Genomic DNA, 18,159 nt, shown 5'->3' with positions numbered 1-18,159 from the left:
CAACGAGATCTTTGTGCAGGACAGTGGGCTTCGGGCAGACTCCAAACGGGTGATGATTGTAATCACCGATGGGAGATCCAACGATCAAGACACCACATTCGCTGAGGCCATCGCACTAGCCCAGGGCAAACACATCCTGCGATTTGCTGTCGGGGTAAGGGCTTAGTGACTGGGTCAAAGGGTACTGAAGGGAGACCAGGATGGGAGGGAGGCAGGAGGGGGCTTGAGAAGGAAAGAGGATGGGGAGGAGAAGGGGGAAGTGACAGGTCAGGGCAGTGTTGGAGGATAGACCATAAGACCATAAGAAAAAGGAGCAGAAATTAGGCCATTTGGCCCATCGAGTCTGCTCCGCCATTCAGTCATGGCTGGTAAGTTTCTCCACCCCATTCTCCCCGTATCCCCTGATCCCCCTACCAATCAAGAACCTATCTATCTCGGTCTTTAATACACTCAGTGACCTGGCCTCCACAGCCTCTGTGGCAATGAATTCCATAGATTCACCACTCTCTGGCTAAAGAAGTTTCTCCTCATCTCTGTTCGAAAATGTCTTCCCTTTACTCTGAGGTTGTGCCCTCGGGTCCTAGTCTCTCCTACTAATGGAAACATCATCCCCGCGTCCACTCTATCCAGGCCTTTCAGTATTCTGTAAGTTTCAATTAGATCCCCCCTCATCCTTCTAAACTCCATCGAGTATGGATCCAGAATCCTCAAATGTTCCTCATATGTTAAGCCTTTCATTCCTGGGATCGTTCTCGTGAACCTCCTCTTGACCCTCTCCAGGGCCAGAACATCCTTCCTGAGATACGGGGCCCAAAATTGCTCCCAATATTTTAAATGTGGTCTGACCAGAGCCTTATAAAGCCTCAGCAGCACATCCCTGCTTTTATATTCTAGTCCTCTCAAAATAAATGCCAACATTGCATTTGCCTTCCTAACTACCGACTCAACCTGAAAGTTAACCTTAAGAGAATCCTGGACTAGGACTCCCAAGTCCCTTTGCACTCCAGATTTCCGAATTCTCTTCCCATTTAGAAAATAGTCTATGCCTCTATTCTTCCTACCAAAGTGCATGATCTCACACTTCCCCACGTTGTATTCCATCTGCCGCTTCTTTGCCCATTCTCCTAACCTGTCCAAATCCTTCTGCAGCCCCCCCACCTCCTCAATACTACCTGTCCCTCCACCTATCTTTGTATCATCTGCAAACTTAGCCAGGATGCCCTCAGTTCATTCATCTAGATCATTAATGTATAAAGTGAAAAGTTGTGGTCCCAACACTGACCCCTGCGGAACTGCAGAAAGTGATTGGTTCGGGTGAAGAGGAGGAAGGGATGAAGAAGGGGAGATTGCGAGAGGGAGGGAGAGAGAACAAGGAGTGAACTGGAAGAAGATGTAGAGAGGGAGATGGGAGATGGATGGTGAGGAAAAGAGGGAGGATTAGTGACAGGGAGGGGTAGACAGTGCTGTGTGTCTGGGTGTGTGTGTGTCAGGGCATGTGTGTATGTCGTGATGTGAGTGCATGTTGGGGCGTGTGTGTGTGTGTGTGTGTGTCAGGCGTGCGTGTGTCTGTCCGTGTGTGTCAGGCGTGCGTGTGTGTGTGTGTGTCAGGGCATGCGTGTGTGTGTCCGTGTGTGTCAGGCGTGCGTGTGTGTGTGTGTGTGTCGGGGCATGCATGTGTGTGTCCATGTGTGTCAGGCGTGCGTGTGTGTGTGTGTGTGTCGGGGCATGCGTGTGTGTGTGTCGGGGCATGCATGTGTGTGTGTGTATGTGTGTGTGTGTGTGTGTGTGTGTCGGGGAATGCATGTGTGTGTGTGTGTGTCAGGGCGTGCGTGTGTGTCCGTGTGTGTGTGTGTCTGTGTGTGTGTGTCCGTGTGTGTATGTGTGTGTGTTCAGGGTGGCAAGTGTGTGTGTCGGGGTGTACGTGTGTGTGTCCGTGTGTGTGTGTGTCCATGTGTAAGTGTGTGTCGGGGCGTGTGTGTGTCGGAGTGTGCGTGTGTGTGTCCATGTGTGTGTGTATGTCTGTGCGTGTGTGTGACCGTGTGTGTGTGTGTGTGTGTCGGGGCGTGTGTGTGTGTGTCTGTGTGTGTGTGTGTGTCGGGGCGTGCATGTGTGTGTCCGTGTGTGTGTGTGTGTGTGTGTGTGTGTCAGGGCATGCGTGTGTGTCCATGTGTGTGTGTGTGTCGGGGCGTGCGTGTGTGTGACTGTGCGTGTGTGTGTGTGTTTGTGTCCATGTGTATGTGTGTGTCGGGGCGTGTGTGTGTGTCGGGGCGTGTGTGTGTGTGTGTCCGTATGTGCGTTTGTGTGTCTGTGTGTGTGTGTGTCAGGGCGTGCGTGTGTGTGTCCGTGTGTGTGTGTGTGTGCCGGGGCGTGCGTGTGTGTGTCCGTGTGTGTGTGTGTGTGTCGGGGCATGCGCGTGTGTGTCCATGTGTGTGTGTGTGTGTCCATGTATATGTGTGTGTCGGGGCGTGTGTGTGTCGGGGTGTGCGTGTGTGTGTCCGTGTGTGCGTGGGTGTCGGGGCGTGCGTGTGTATGTCCGTGTGTGTGTGACTATGCCAGGGCATACGTGTGTGTGTCCGTGTATGTGTGTATCCGTGTGTGTGTGTGTGTGTCGGGGCATGCATGTGTGTGACTGTGCATGTGTCAGTGTCAGGGCATGCGTGTGTGTGTGTGTGTCAGGGCGTGCATGTGTGTGACTGTGCGTGTGTGTATGTCAGGGCGTGCGTGTGTGTCCGTGTGTGTGTGTCCATGTGTGTGTCAGGGCATGTGTGTGTTTGTTCGTGTGTGTGTCAGGGCGTGCGTGTGCGTGACCGTGTGTGTGTCAGGGCGTGCGTGCGTGTGTCCGTGTGTGTGTCAGGGTGTGCGTGTGTTTGTCCGTGTGTGTGTCAGGGTGTGCGTGTGTTTGTCCGTGTGTGTGTCAGGACGTGCGTGTGTGTGTCCGTGTGTGTGTCAGGGCGTGCATGTGTTTGTCCATGTGTGTGTCAGGCGTGTGTACATGTGTGTGTGTGTCCATGTGTGTGTCAGGCGTGCGTGTGTGTGTCCGTGTGTGTGTCAGGCGTGCGTGTGTGTGTCCGTGTGTGTGTGTGTCAGGCATGCGTGTGTGTGTCAGGCGTGTGTGTTTCGGGGCATGTGTGTGTGTGTGTGTCGGGGCGTGCATGTGTATGTGTGTCGGGGCGTGCGTGTGTGTCCGTGTGTGTCGGGGCGTGCGTGTGTGTGTCCGTGTGTGTGTCAGGGCGTGCGTGTGTGTCCATGTGTGTGTCAGGACGTGCGTGTGTGTCGGGGTGTGCGTGTGTGTGTCAGGGCGTGCACGTGTGTGTCCATATGTGTGTTAGGGCGTGCGTGTGTGTCGGGTTGTCCATGTGTGTGTCAGGGCGTGCGTGTGTGTCGTGGTGTGCGTGTGTGTGTCCGTGTGTGTGTTGGGGCATGTGTGTGTGTGTCAGGACGTGCGTGTGTGTCGGGGTGTGTGTCCGTGTGTGTGTCAGGCGTGCGTGTCTGTGTCCGTGTGTGTGTCAGACGTGCGTGTGTGTCGGGGCGTGCATGTGTGTGTCCGTGTGTGTGTGTGTGTCATTGTGTGTGTCAGGCGTGTGTGTGTGTGTGTGTGTGTGTGTGTGTCTATGTCGGAGCATGCGTGTGTGTGTCCATGTGTGTGTCAGGGCGTGCATGTGTGTCCGTGCATGTGTGTGTGTCAGGACATGCGTGTGTGTGTCCATGCGTGTCAGGGCGTGCGTGTGTGTGTTCATGTGTGTGTCAGGGCATGCGTGTGTGTCGGGGTGTGGGTGTGTGTGTCCGTGCATGTGTGTGTGTCAGTGCGTGTGTGTGTCGGGGTGTGGGTGTGTGTGTCGGGGTGAGTGTGTGTCGGTGTGAAGGTGTGTGTGTCGGGGTGACTGTGTACGTGTGTGTGTGTCGGTGCGAAGGTGTGTGTGTCCGGGCGTGCGTTTGTGTGTGTCGGGGTGAGTGTGTAAATGTGTGTGTGTCTGTGTAAGTGTGTCGGGGTAAAGGTGAGTATGAGTGTGTCGGTGTGAGTGTGTCGGGGTAAGGGTGAGTGTGTCGGTGTGAGTGTGTGAGCATGTCGGGGTGAGGGTGTGAGCATGTCGGGGTGAGTGTGTGAGCGTGTCGGGGTGAGTGTGAGTGTGTGAGCATGTCGGGGTGAATGTGTGTGTGTGTCGGGGTGAGTGTGTGTGTGTGTCAGGGTGAGTGAGAGTGTGTCGGGGTGAGTGTGTGTCGGGGTGAGTGTGTGACGGGGTGAGTGTGAGTGTGTGAGTGTGTCAGGGTGAGTGAGAGTGTGTCGGGGTGAGTGTGTGTCGGGGTGAGTATGTGACGGGGTGAGTGTGTGTCGGGGTGAGTGTGTGAGTGTGTCGGGGTGAGTGTGTGAGTGTGTCGGGGTGAGGGTGAGTGTGAGTGTGGCGGGGTGAGTGTGAGTGTGTCGGGGTGAATGTGTGAGTGTTTCGGGGTGAGTGTGAGTGTGTGTGTGTGTGTTGGGCTGAGTGTGTAAGTGTGTCGGGGTGAGGGTGAGTGTGAGTGTGTCGGGATGAGGGTGTGTGTGCGTGTGTCGGTGTGAGTGTGTCAGGGTGAGCATGAGTGTGTCAGGGTGAGGGTGACTGTGTCGGGGTGAGTGTGAGTGTGTGAGTGTGTCGGGTGAGTGTGAGTGTGTCGGGGTGAGGGTGATGAGAGTGTGTCGGGGTGAGTGTGAGTGTGTGTGTGTCGGGGCGAGTGTGAGTGTGTCGGGTGTGTGTGAGTGTGAGTGTGTCGGGGTGAGTGTCGGGGTGAGAGTGTCGGGGTGAGTGTGAGTGTGTGAGTGTGTCGGGGCGAGTGTGTCGGGGTGAATGTGAGTGTGAGTGTGTCGGGGTGAGTGTGTCGGGGTGAGTGTATATGGGTGAGTGTGTCGGGGTGAGTGAGTCGGAGTGAGTGTGTGAGTGTGTCGGGGTGAGTGTGTCGGCGTGAGTGTGTGTGCGTGAGTGTGTCACAGTGAGTGAGTCGGGATGAGTGTGTGAGTGTGTCAGGGTGAGTATGAGTGTGTCGGGGTGAGTGTGTATGGGTGAGTGTGTCCAGGTGAGTGTGAGTGTGTGAGTGTGTCGTGGTGAGTGTGTCGTGGTGAGTGTGTTGTGGTGAGTGTGTCCGGGTGAGCGTGTCCGGGTGAGTGTGAGTGTGTGAGCGTATCGGGGTGAGTGTGAGTGTTTGAGTGTGTCGGGGTGAGTGTGAGTGTGTGAGCGTGTCGGGGTGAGTGTGAGTGTGTGAGCATGTCGGGGTGAGTGTGTGAGTGTGTCGGGATGAGTGTGTGAGCATGTCGGGGTGAGTGTGTGTGTGAGCATGTCGGGGTGAGTGTGAGTGTGTGAGCGTGTCGGTGTGAGTGTGTCGGGGTGAGTGTGTGAGTGTGTCAGGGTGAGTGTGAGTGTGTGAGCATGTCGGGGTGTGTGTTTGTGTGTCGGGGTGTGTGTGTGTGTGACGGGGTGAGTGTGTGTCGGGATGAGTGTGTCGGGGTGAGGGTGAGTGTGAGTGTGTCGGGGTGAGGGTGAGTGTGAGTGTGTCGGGGTGAGGGTGAGTGTGAGTGTGTCGGGGTGAGGGTGAGTGTGAGTGTGTCGGGGTGAATGTGTGAGTGTTTCAGGGTGAGTGTGAGTGTGTGTTGGGCTGAGTGTGTAAGTGTGTTGGGGTGAGGGTGAGGGTGAGTGTGAGTGTGTCTGGATGAGGGTGTGTGTGAATGTGTCGGTGTGAGTGTGTCAGGGTGAGCATGAGTGTGCCAGGGTGAGCGTGAGCGTGTCGGGGTGAGGGTGACTGTGTCGGGGTGAGTGTGAGTGTGCCGGGTGTGTGTGAGTGTGTCGTGCTGAGTGTGTCGGTGTGAGTGCGTCGGGGTGAGAGTGTCAGGGTGAGTGTGAGTGTGAGTGTGTGAGTGTGTCGGGGTGAGTGAGTGTGTGTCGGGGTGAGTGTGAGTGTGTGAATGTGTTGGAGTGAGTGTGAGTGTGTGAGTGTCGGGGTGAGTGTGTCGGTGTGAGTGTGTCGTGGTGAGAGTGTGGGGGTGAGAGTGTCAGGGTGAGAGTGAGTGTGAGTGTGTGAGTGTGTCGGGGTGAGTGAGAGTGTGTTGGGGTGAGTGTGAGTGTGTGAATGTGTTGGAGTGAGTGTGAGTGTGAGAGTGTCGGGGAGGGTGTGTCGGTGTGAGTGTGTCGTGGTGAGAGTGTGGGTGTGAGAGTGTCAGGGTGAGTGTGAGTGTAAATGTGTGAGTGTGTCGGGGTGAGTGAGAGTGCGTCGGGGTGAGTGTGAGTGTGTGAATGTGTTGGAGTGAGTGTGAGTGTGTGAGTGTCGGGGTGAGTGTGTCGGGTGAGAGTGAGTGTGTGATTGTGTTGGGGTGAGTGTGTTAGGGTGAGTGTGTCGGGGTGAGTGTGAGTGTGTGAGTGTGCCAGGGTGAGTGTGTGAGTGTGTGTGTTGGGGTGAGTGCGAGTGTGTGTGTGTCGGGGTGAGTGTGAGTGTGTGAGTGTGTCGGGGTGAGTGTGTGTGTGAGTGTGGCAGGGTGAGTGTGAGTGTGTCGGGCTGAGGGTGAGTGAGTTTGTCGGGGTGAGTGAGTGTGTGTTGGAGTGAGTGTGAGTGTGTGAGTGTCGGGGTGAGTGTGTCGGGTGAGAGTGAGTGTGTGATTGTGTTGGGGTGAGTGTATTAGGGTGAGTGTGTCGGGGTGAGTGTGAGTGTGTGTGTGTGTCGGGGTGAGTGTGAGTGTGTGAGTGTGTCAGGGTGAGTGTGAGTGTGTGTGTGTCGGGGTGAGTGTGAGTGTGTGAGTGTGTCAGGGTGAGTGTGTGTGTGTGTCGGGGTGAGTGTGAGTGTGTGAGTGTGTCGGGATGAGTGTGTCCGGGTGAGTGTGAGTGTGTCTGGGTGAGTGAGTCAGGTTGAGTGTGAGTGGGTGAGTGTGTCGGGGTGAGTGTGTGAGTGTGTCGGGGTGAGTGTGTCAGGGTGAGCATGAGTGTGTCAGGGTTAGGGTGAGCGTGAGTGTGTCAGGGTGAGGGTGACTGTGTCGGGGTGAGTGTGAGTGTGCCGGGTGTGTGTGAGTGTGTCGTGCTGAGTGTGTCGGTGTGAGTGCGTCGGGGTGAGAGTGTGGGTGTGAGAGTGTCAGGGTGAGAGTGAGTGTGAGTGTGTGAGTGTGTCGGGGTGAGTGAGAGTGTGTCAGGGAGAGTGTGAGTGTGTGAATGTGTTGGAGTGAGTGTGAGTGTGTGAGTGTCGGGGTGAGTGTGTCGGGGTGAGAGTGTGGGGGTGAGAGTGTCAGGGTGAGAGTGAGTGTGAGTGTGTGAGTGTGTCGGGGTGAGTGAGAGTGTGTCGGGGTGAGTGTGAGTGTGTGAATGTGTTGGTGTGAGTGTGAGTGTGTGAGTGTCGGGGTGAGTGTGTCGGGTGAGAGTGAGTGTGTGATTGTGTTGGGGTGAGTGTATTAGGGTGAGTGTGTCGGGGTGAGTGTGAGTGTGTGAGTGTGTCGGGATGAGTGTGTCCTGATGAGTGTGAGTGTGTCCGGGTGAGTGAGTCGGGTTGAGTGTGAGTGGGTGAGTGTGTCGGGGTGAGTGTGTGAGTGTGTCGGGGTGAGTGTATAGGGGTGAGTGTGTTGGGGTGAGTGTGTGAGTGTGTCGGGGTGAGTGTGTCGGGGTGAGTGTGAGTGCGTGAGTGTGTCGGGGTGAGTAAGTCAGGGTGAGTGTGTGAGGATGAGTGTGAGTGTGTCGGGGTGAGTGTGTACGGGTGAGTGTGTCTAGGTGAGTGTGAGTGTGTCGTGGTGAGTGTGTCCGGGTGAGTGTGTCTGGGTGAGTGTGAGTGTGTGTTGTGTCGAGGTGAGTGTGAGTGTGTCGGGGTTAGTGTGAGTGTGTCGGGGTGAGTGTGTCCGGGTGAGTGTGTCTGGGTGAGTGTGAGTGTGTGAGTGTGTCGAGGTGAGTGTGAGTGTGTCGGGGTTAGTGTGAGTGTGTCGGGGTGAGTGTGTCCGGGTTAGTGTGAGTGTGTAAGTGTGTTCGGGTGAGTGTGAGTGTGTATGGGTGAGAGTGAGTGTGTGTGTGTGCCGGGGTGAGTGCGAGTGTGTGTGTGTTTCGGAGTGTATGTGTGTGTCGGGGTGAGTGTGAGTTTGTGAGTGTGTCGGGGTGAGTGAGTCGGGGTGAGTGTGTGAGTGTGTTGGAGCGAGTGTATTGGGGTGAGTGTGTTGCGGTGAGTGTGTTGGGGTGAGTGTGATTGTGTCGGGGTGAGTGTGTGTGTGTGTCGAGGTGAGTGTGTCGGGTTAAGTGTGAGTGTGTCGGGGTGAGAGTGTGTGTGTGTCGGGGTGAGTGTGAGTTTGTGAGTGTGTCGGGGTGAGTGTGAGTGTGTGAGTGTGGCAGGGTGAGTGTGAGTGTGTCGGGCTGAGGGTGAGTGAGTTTGTCGGGGTGAGTGAGTGTGTTGGGGTGAATGTGTGAGTGTGTTGGGGTGAATGTGTGAGTGTGTTGGGGTGAATGTGTGAGTGTTTCGGGGTGAGTGTGTGTTGGGCTGAGTGTGTAAGTGTGTTGGGGTGAGGGTGAGTGTGAGTGTGTCGGGATGAGGGTGTGTGTGAATGTGTCAGTGTGAGTGTGTCAGGGTGAGCATGAGTGTGTCAGGGTGAGGGTGAGCGTGAGTGTGTCGGGGTGAGGGTGACTGTGTCGGGGTGAGTGTGAGTGTGTGAGCGTCGGGGCGAGTGTGAGTGTGTCGGGTGTGTGTGAGTGTGTCGGTGTGAGTGTGTCGGTGTGAGTGTGTCGGTGTGAGTGTGTCGGGGTGAGAGTGAGTGTGAGTGTGTGAGTGTGTCAGGGTGAGTGAGAGTGTGTTGGGGTGAGTGTGTGTCGGGGTGAGTGTGTGACGGGGTGAGTGTGTGTCGGGGTGAGTGTGTGAGTGTGTCGGGGTGAGGGTGAGTGTGAGTGTGGCGGGGTGAGTGTGAGTGTGTCGGGGTGAATGTGTGAGTGTGTTGGGGTGAATGTGTGAGTGTTTCGGGGTGAGTGTGTGTTGGGCTGAGTGTGTAAGTGTGTTGGGGTGAGGGTGAGTGTGAGTGTGTCGGGATGAGGGTGTGTGTGAATGTGTCAGTGTGAGTGTGTCAGGGTGAGCATGAGTGTGTCAGGGTGAGGGTGAGCGTGAGTGTGTCGGGGTGAGGGTGACTGTGTCGGGGTGAGTGTGAGTGTGTGAGCGTCGGGGCGAGTGTGAGTGTGTCGGGTGTGTGTGAGTGTGTCGGTGTGAGTGTGTCGGTGTGAGTGTGTCGGTGTGAGTGTGTCGGGGTGAGAGTGAGTGTGAGTGTGTGAGTGTGTCAGGGTGAGTGAGAGTGTGTCGGGGTGAGTGTGTGTCGGGGTGAGTGTGTGACAGGGTGAGTGTGTGTCGGGGTGAGTGTGTGAGTGTGTCGGGGTGAGGGTGAGTGTGAGTGTGGCGGGGTGAGTGTGAGTGTGTCGGGGTGAATGTGTGAGTGTTTCGGGGTGAGTGTGAGTGTGTGTGTGTGTTGGGCTGAGTGTGTAAGTGTGTCGGGGTGAGGGTGAGTGTGAGTGTGTCGGGATGAGGGTGTGTGTGCATGTGTCGGTGTGAGTGTGTCAGGGTGAGCATGAGTGTGTCAGGGTGAGGGTGACTGTGTCGGGGTGAGTGTGAGTGTGTGAGTGTGTCGGGGTGAGTGTGAGTGTGTCGGGGTGAGGGTGATGAGAGTGTGTCGGGGTGAGTGTGAGTGTGTGTGTGTCGGGGCGAGTGTGAGTGTGTCGGGTGTGTGTGAGTGTGAGTGTGTCGGGGTGAGAGTGTCAGGGTGAGTGTCGGGGTGAGAGTGTCGGGGTGAGTGTGAGTGTGTGAGTGTGTCGGGGCGAGTGTGTCGGGGTGAATGTGAGTGTGAGTGTGTCGGGGTGAGTGTGTCGGGGTGAGTGTATATGGGTGAGTGTGTCGGGGTGAGTGAGTCGGAGTGAGTGTGTGAGTGCATCGGGGTGAGTGTATTGGGGTGAGTGTGTCGGGGTGAGTGTGTGAGTGTGTCGGGGTGAGTGTGTCGGCGTGAGTGTGTGTGCGTGAGTGTGTCACAGTGAGTGAGTCGGGATGAGTGTGTGAGTGTGTCAGGGTGAGTATGAGTGTGTCGGGGTGAGTGTGTATGGGTGAGTGTGTCCAGGTGAGTGTGAGTGTGTGAGTGTGTCGTGGTGAGTGTGTCGTGGTGAGTGTGTTGTGGTGAGTGTGTCCGGGTGAGCGTGTCCGGGTGAGTGTGAGTGTGTGAGCGTATCGGGGTGAGTGTGAGTGTTTGAGTGTGTCGGGGTGAGTGTGAGTGTGTGAGCGTGTCGGGGTGAGTGTGAGTGTGTGAGCATGTCGGGGTGAGTGTGTGAGTGTGTCGGGGTGAGTGTGTGAGCATGTCGGGATGAGTGTGTGAGCATGTCGGGGTGAGTGTGTGCGTGAGCATGTCGGGGTGAGTGTGAGTGTGTGAGCGTGTCGGGGTGAGTGTGAGTGTGTGAGCGTGTCGGGGTGAGTGTGAGTGTGTGAGAGTGTCGGGGTGAGTGTGAGTGTGTCGGGGTGAGTGTGTGAGCGTGTCGGGATGAGTGTGTGAGCATGTCGGGGTGAGTGTGTGTGTGAGCATGTCGGGGTGAGTGTGAGTGTGTGAGCATGTCGGGGTGAGTGTGAGTGTGTGAGCGTGTCGGGGTGAGTGTGAGTGTATGAGCGTGTCGGGGTGAGTGTGAGTGTATGAGCGTGTCGGGGTGAGTGTGAGTGTGTGAGCGTGTCGGGGTGAGTGTGAGTGTGTCGGGGTGAGTGTGTGAGCGTGTCAGGGCGAGTGTGAGTGTGTGAGCATGTCGGGGTGTGTGTTTGTGTGTCGGGGTGTGTGTGTGTGTGACGGGGTGAGTGTGTGTGTGTGACGGGGTGAGTGTGTGTCGGGATGAGTGTGTCGGGGTGAGGGTGAGTGTGAGTGTGTCGGGGTGAGGCTGAGTGTGAGTGTGTCGGGGTGAGGGTGAGTGTGAGTGTGTCGGGGTGAATGTGTGAGTGTTTCAGGGTGAGTGTGAGTGTGTGTTGGGCTGAGTGTGTAAGTGTGTTGGGGTGAGGGTGAGGGTGAGTGTGAGTGTGTCTGGATGAGGGTGTGTGTGAATGTGTCGGTGTGAGTGTGTCAGGGTGAGCATGAGTGTGCCAGGGTGAGGGTGAGCGTGAGTGTGTCGGGGTGAGGGTGACTGTGTCGGGGTGAGTGTGAGTGTGCCGGGTGTGTGTGAGTGTGTCGTGCTGAGTGTGTCGGTGTGACTGCGTCGGGGTGAGAGTGTGGGTGTGAGAGTGTCAGGGTGAGTGTGAGTGTGAGTGTGTGAGTGTGTCGGGGTGAGTGAGTGTGTGTCGGGGTGAGTGTGAGTGTGTGAATGTGTTGGGGTGAGTGTGAGTGTGTGAGTGTCGGGGTGAGTGTGTCGGTGTGAGTGTGTCGGGTGAGAGTGAGTGTGTGATTGTGTTGGGGTGAGTGTATTAGGGTGAGTGTGTCAGGGTGAGTGTGAGTGTGTGTGTGTCAGGGTGAGTGTGTGAGTGTGTGTGTTGGGGTGAGTGCGAGTGTGTGTGTGTCGGGGTGAGTGTGAGTTTGTGAGTGTGTCGGGGTGAGTGTGTGTGTGAGTGAGTCAGTGTGAGTGTGTCGGGGTGTGTGTGAGTGTGTGAATGTGGCAGGGTGAGTGTGAGTGTGTCGGGCTGAGGGTGAGTGAGTTTGTTGGGGTGAGTGAGTGTGTGTTGGAGTGAGTGTGAGTGTGTGAGTGTCGGGGTGAGTGTGTTGGGTGAGAGTGAGTGTGTGATTGTGTTAGGGTGAGTGTATTAGGGTGTGTGTGTCGGGGTGAGTGTGAGTGTGTGAGTGTGTCAGGGTGAGTGTGTGTGTGTGTGTGTCGGGGTGAGTGTGAGTGTGTGAGTGTGTCAGGGTGAGTGTGTGTGTGTGTCGGGGTGAGTGTGAGTGTGTGAGTGTGTCGGGATGAGTGTGTCCGGGTGAGTGTGAGTGTGGCCGGGTGAGTGAGTCGGGTTGAGTGTGAGTGTGTGAGTGTGTCGGGGTGAGTGTGTGAGTGTGTCGGGGTGGGTGAGTCGGGGTGAGTGTGTGAGTGTGTCGGGGTGAGTGTATTGGGGTGAGTGTGTCGGGGTGAGTGTGTGAGTGTGTCAGGGTGAGTGTGTCAGGGTGAGCATGAGTGTGTCAGGGTGAGCGTGAGTGTGTCGGGGTGAGGGTGACTGTGTCGGGGTGAGTGTGAGTGTGCCGGGTCTGTGTGAGTGTGTCGTGCTGAGTGTGTCGGTGTGAGTGCGTCGGGGTGAGAGTGTGGGTGTTAGAGTGTCAGGGTGAGAGTGAGTGTGAGTGCGTGAGTGTGTCGGGGTGAGTGAGAGTGTGTCGGGGTGAGTGTGAGTGTGTGAATGTGTTGGAGTGAGTGTGAGTGTGTGAGTGTCGGGGTGAGTGTGTCGGGGTGAGAGTGTGGGGGTGAGAGTGTCAGGGTGAGAGTGAGTGTGAGTGTGTGAGTGTGTCGGGGTGAGTGAGAGTGTGTCGGTGTGAGTGTGAGTGTGTGAATGTGTTGGTGTGAGTGTGAGTGTGTGAGTGTCGGGGTGAGTGTGTCGGGTGAGAGTGAGTGTGTGATTGTGTTGGGGTGAGAGTATTAGGGTGAGTGTGTCGGGGTGAGTGTGAGTGTGTGAGTGTGTCAGGGTGAGTGTGTGTGTGTGTCGGGGTGAGTGTGAGTGTGTGAGTGTGTCGGGATGAGTGTGTCCGGGTGAGTGTGAGTGTGTCCGGGTGAGTGAGTCGGGTTGAGTGTGAGTGGGTGAGTGTGTCGGGGTGAGTGTGTGAGTGTGTCGGGGTGAGTGTATAGGGTTGAGTGTGTTGGGGTGAGTGTGTGAGTGTGTCGGGTTGAGTGTGTTGGGGTGAGTGAGTGCGTGAGTGTGTCGGGGTGAGTAAGTCAGGGTGAGTGTGTGAGGGTGAGTGTGAGTGTGTCGGGGTGAGTGTGTACGGGTGAGTGTGTCCAGGTGAGTGTGAGTGTGTGAGTGTGTCGTGGTGAGTGTGTCCGGGTGAGTGTGTCTGGGTGAGTGTGAGTGTGTGAGTGTGTCGAGGTGAGTGTGAGTGTGTCGGGGTAAGTGTGAGTGTGTCGGGGTGAGTGTGTCCGGGTTAGTGTGAGTGTGTAAGTGTGTTCGGGTGAGTGTGAGTGTGTATGGGTGAGAGTGAGTGTGTGTGTGTGCCGGGGTGAGTGCGAGTGTGTGTGTGTTTCGGGGTGTGTGTGAGTGTGTCAGGGTGAGTGGGAGTGTGTGAGTGTGTCGGGGTGAGTGAGTCGGGGTGAGTGTGTGAGTGTGTCGGAGTGGGTGTATTGGGGTGAGTGTATTGGGGTGAGTGTGTTGGGGTGAGTGTGATTGTGTCGGGGTGAGTGTGTGTGTGTGTCGAGGTGAGTGTGTCGGGGTGAGTGTGAGTTTGTGAGTGTGTCGGGGTGAGTGTGAGTGTGTCGGGGTGAGAGTATGTGTGTGTCGGGGTGTGTGCGAGTGTGTGTGTGTCGGGGTGAGTGTGAGTGTGTGAGTGAGTCGGTGTGAGAGTGTCGGGGTGTGTGTGAGTGTGGCAGGGTGAGTGCGAGTGTGTCGGGCTGAGGGTGAGTGAGTTTGTCGGGGTGAGTGAGTGTGTTGGGGTGAATGTGTGAGTGTTTCGGGGTGAGTATGTGTTGGGCTGAGTGTGTAAGTATGTTGGGGTGAGGGTGAGTGTGAGTGTGTCGGGATGAGGGTGTGTGTGAATGTGTCAGTGTGAGTGTGTCAGGGTGAGCATGAGTGTGTCAGGGTGAGGGTGAGCGTGAGTGTGTCAGGGTGAGGGTGACTGTGTCGGGGTGAGTGTGAGTGTGTGAGCATCGGGGCGAGTGTGAGTGTGTCGGTGTGAGTGTGTCGGTGTGAGTGTGTCGGGGTGAGTGTGTCGGGGTGAGAGTGTCAGGGTGAGAGTGAGTGTGAGTGTGTGAGTGTGTCAGGGTGAGTGAGAGTGTGTCGGGGTGAGTGTGTGCGTGTGAATTTGTAGGAGTGAGTGTGAGTGTGTGAGTGTCGGGGTGTGTGTGTCAGGTGAGAGTGAGTGTGTGAGTGTGTTGGGGTGAGTGTATTAGGGTGAGTGTGTTGGGGTGAGTGTGAGTGTGTGAGTGTGTCGGGGTGAGTGTGAGTGTGTCGGGGTGAGTGTGTCCGGGTTAGTGTGAGTGTGTGAGTGTGTTCGGGTGAGTGTGAGTGTGTATGGGTGAGAGTGAGTGTGTGTGTGCCGGGTGAGTGCGAGTGTGTGTGTGTGTCGGGGTGAGTGTGAGTGTGTGAGTGTGTCAGGGTGAGTGTGAGTGTGTGAGTGTGTCGGGGTGAGTGTGAGTGTGTCGGGGTGAGTGAGTCGGGTTGAGTGTATGAGTGTGTCGGGGTGAGTGTATTGGGGTGAGTGTGTCGGGGTGAGTGTGAGTGTGTCGGGGTGAGTGTGAGTGTGTCGGGGTGAGTGTGTGTGTGTGTCGAGGTGAGTGTGTCGGGGTGAGTGTGAGTTTGTGAGTGTGTCGGGGTGAGTGTGAGTGTGTCGGGGTGAGAGTGTGTGTGTGTCGGGGTGAGTGCGAGTGTGTGTGTGTCGGGGTGAGTGTGAGTGTGTGAGTGAGTCGGTGTGAGAGTGTCAGGGTGTGTGTGAGTGTGGCAGGGTGAGTGTGAGTGTGTCGGGCTGAGGGTGAGTGAGTTTGTCGGGGTGAGTGAGTGTGTTGGGGTGAATGTGTGAGTGTTTCGGGGTGAGTATGTGTTGGGCTGAGTGTGTAAGTATGTTGGGGTGAGGGTGAGTGTGAGTGTGTCGGGATGAGGGTGTGTGTGAATGTGTCAGTGTGAGTGTGTCAGGGTGAGCATGAGTGTGTCAGGGTGAGGGTGAGCGTGAGTGTGTCAGGGTGAGGGTGACTGTGTCGGGGTGAGTGTGAGTGTGTGAGCGTCGGGGCGAGTGTGAGTGTGTCGGTGTGAGTGTGTCGGTGTGAGTGTGGCGGGGTGAGTGTGTCGGGGTGAGAGTGTCAGGGTGAGAGTGAGTGTGAGTGTGTGAGTGTGTCAGGGTGAGTGAGAGTGTGTCGGGGTGAGTGTGTGCGTGTGAATTTGTAGGAGTGAGTGTGAGTGTGTGAGTGTCGGGGTGTGTGTGTCAGGTGAGAGTGAGTGTGTGAGTGTGTTGGGGTGAGTGTATTAGGGTGAGTGTGTTGGGGTGAGTGTGAGTGTGTGAGTGTGTCGGGGTGAGTGTGAGTGTGTCGGGGTGAGTGTGTCCGGGTTAGTGTGAGTGTGTGAGTGTGTTCGGGTGAGTGTGAGTGTGTATGGGTGAGAGTGAGTGTGTGTGTGCCGGGTGAGTGCGAGTGTGTGTGTGTGTCGGGGTGAGTGTGAGTGTGTGAGTGTGTCAGGGTGAGTGTGAGTGTGTGAGTGCGTCGGGGTGAGTGTGAGTGTGTGAGTGTGTCGGGGTGAGTGTGAGTGTGTCGGGGTGAGTGAGTCGGGTTGAGTGTATTGGGGTGAGTGTGTCGGGGTGAGTGTGAGTGTGTCGGGGTGAGTGTGTGTGTGTCGAGGTGAGTGTGTTGGGGTGAGTGTGAGTGTGTACGGGTGAGTGTGAGTGTGTTGGGGTGAGTGCGAGTGTGTATGTGTCGGGGTGAGTGTGAGTGTGTGAGTGAGTCGGTGTGAGTGTTTCGGGGTGTGTGTGAGTGTGGCAGGGTGAGTGTGAGTGTGTTGGGCTGAGGGTGAGTGAGTTTGTCGGGGTGAGTGTGAGTGTGTCGGGGTGAATGTGTGAGTGTGTTGGGGTGAACGTGTGAGTGTTTCGGAGTGAGTGTGTGTGTGTTGGGCTGAGTGTGTAAGTGTGTTGGGGTGAGGGTGAGTGTGAGTGTGTCAGGATGAGGGTGTGTGTGAATGTATCGGTGTGAGTGTGTCAGGGTGAGCATGTGTGTGTCAGGGTGAGGGTGAGGGTGACTGTGTCGGGGTGAGTGTGAGAGTGTGAGTGTGTCGGGGCGAGTGTGAGTGTGTCAGGTGTGTGTGAGTGTGTCGGGGTGAGCGTGACTGTGTCGGGGTGAGAGTGAGTGTGAGTGTGTGAGTGTCGGGTTGAGTGTGTCGGGGTGAGTGTGGGTGTGTGTGTGTCGGGGTGAGTGTGAGTGTGTGTGTATCGGGATGAGTGTGAGTGTGTGTGTGTCGGGATGAGTGTGTCCGGGTGAGTGTGAGTGTGTCCGGGTGAGTGAGTCGGGGTGAGTGTGAGTGGGTGAGTGTGTCAGGGTGAGTGAGTCGGGGAGAGTGTGTGAGTGTGTCGGGGTGAGTATATTGGGGTGAGTGTGTCGGGGTGAGTGTGTCGGGGTGAGTGTGTGTGCGTGAGTGTGTCGGGGTGAGTGAGTCAGGGTGAGTGTGTGAGGGTGAGTGTGAATGTGTTGGTGTGAATGTGTTGGAGTGAGTGTGAGTGTGAGAGTGTCGGTGTGTGTGTGTCGGGTGAGAGTGAGTGTGTGAGTGTGTTGGAGTGAGTGTGAGTGTGAGTGTGTCGGGGTGAGTGTGTCGGGGTGAGTGTGTCGGGGTGAGTTTGTCGGGGTGAGTGTGTCGGGGTGAGTGTGTCGGGGTGAGTGTGTCGGGGTGAGTTTGTCGGGGTGAGTGTGTCGGGGTGAGTGTGGGTGTGTGTGTATCGGGGTGAGTGTGAGTGTGTGTGTCGGGATGAGTGTGTCCGGGTGAGTGTGAGTGTGTCCGGGTGAGTGAGTCGGGGTGAGTGTGAGTGGGTGAGTGTGTCGGGGTGGGTGAGTCGGGGTGAGTGTGTGAGTGTGTCGGGGTTAGTATATTGGGGTGAGTGTGTCGGGGTGAGTGTGTGAGTGTGTCGGGGTGAGTGTGTTGGGGTGAGTGTGTCCGGGTGAGTGTGAGTGCGTGAGTGTGTCGGGGTGAGTGAGTCAGGGTGAGTGTGTGAGGGTGAGTGTGAGTGTGTCGGGGTGAGTGTGTAGGGGTGAGTGTGTCCAGGTGAGTGTGAGTGTGTGAGTGTGTCGTGGTGAGTGTGTCCGGGTGAGTGTGAGTGTGTGAGTGTGTCGGTGTGAGTGTGAGTGTGTCGGGGTGAGTGTGTCCGGGTTAGTGTGAGTGTGTGAGAGTGTCCGGGTGAGTGTGAGTGTGTCGGGTGAGAGTGAGTGTGTGATTGTGTTGGGGTGAGTGTATTAGGGTGAGTGTGTTGGGGCGAGTGTGAGTGTGTCGGGTGTGTGTGAGTGTGTCGGTGTGAGTGTGTCGGTGTGAGTGTGTCGGTGTGAGTGTGTCGGGGTGAGAGTGTCAGGGTGAGAGTGAGTGTGAGTGTGTGAGTGTGTCAGGGTGAGTGAGAGTGTGTCGGGGTGAGTGTGTGTGTGTGAATTTGTTGGAGTGAGTGTGAGTGTGTGAGGGTCGGGGTGTGTGTGTCAGGTGAGAGTGAGTGTGTTGGGGTGAGTGTATTAGGGTGAGTGTGTCGGGGTGAGTGTGAGTGTGTGAGTGTGTCGGGGTGAGTGTGAGTGTGTCGGGGTGAGTGTGTCCGGGTTAGTGTGAGTGTGTGAGTGTGTCCGGGTGAGTGTGAGTGTGTGAGTGTGTCGTGGTGAGTGTGTCCGGGTGAGTGTGAGTGTGTGAGTGCGTCGGGGTGAGTGTGAGTGTGTCAGGGTTAGTGTGAGTGTGTGAGTGTGTTCGGGTGAGTGTGAGTGTGTATGGGTGAGAGTGAGTGTGTGTGCGTGCCGGGGTGAGTGCGAGTGTATGTGTGTTTCGGGGTGTGTGTGAGTGTGTCAGGGTGAGTGTGAGTGTGTGAGTTTGTTGAGGTGAGTGAGTCGGGGTGAGTGTGTGATTGTGTCGGAGTGAGTGTATTGGGTGAGTGTGTTGGGGTGAGTGTGAGTGTGTCGGGGTGAGTGTGTGTGTGTCGAGGTGAGTGTGCCGGGGTAAGTGTGAGTGTGTTGGGGTGAGTGCGAGTGTGTGTGTGTCGGGGTGAGTGTGAGTGTGAGTGAGTCGGTGTGAGAGTGTCGGGGTGTGTGTGAGTGTGTGAGTGTGGCAGGGTGAGTGTGAGTGTGTCGGGGTGAATGTGTGAGTGTTTCAGGGTGAGTGTGAGTGTGTGTTGGGCTGAGTGTGTAAGTGTGTTGGGGTGAGGGTGAGGGTGAGTGTGAGTGTGTCTGGATGAGGGTGTGTGTGAATGTGTCGGTGTGAGTGTGTCAGGGTGAGCATGAGTGTGCCAGGGTGAGGGTGAGCGTGAGTGTGTCGGGGTGAGGGTGACTGTGTCGGGGTGAGTGTGAGTGTGCCGGGTGTGTGTGAGTGTGTCGTGCTGAGTGTGTCGGTGTGACTGCGTCGGGGTGAGAG

General features: G+C 56.5%; 1 protein-coding gene across 1 annotated transcript in view; it reads left to right on the top strand.

Annotated features, from left to right (window-relative positions):
- LOC121275219 (integrin alpha-X-like) overlaps positions 1–18,159 on the top strand; it is a gene marked incomplete at its 3' end in the record, with an annotated part of 68,808 nt that overhangs the window by 19,240 nt on the left and 31,409 nt on the right. The window contains exon 2 of the mRNA XM_041182643.1: positions 1–154. Coding sequence (XP_041038577.1) covers positions 1–154 — 154 coding nt within the window. The remainder of the gene's footprint in view (positions 155–18,159) is intronic.

This window comes from Carcharodon carcharias, unplaced genomic scaffold (genome assembly GCF_017639515.1).
Source record: "Carcharodon carcharias isolate sCarCar2 unplaced genomic scaffold, sCarCar2.pri scaffold_927_ctg1, whole genome shotgun sequence".
Lineage (NCBI taxonomy): Eukaryota > Metazoa > Chordata > Chondrichthyes > Lamniformes > Lamnidae > Carcharodon > Carcharodon carcharias.
This window is presented reverse-complemented; position numbering and strand designations above follow the sequence as displayed.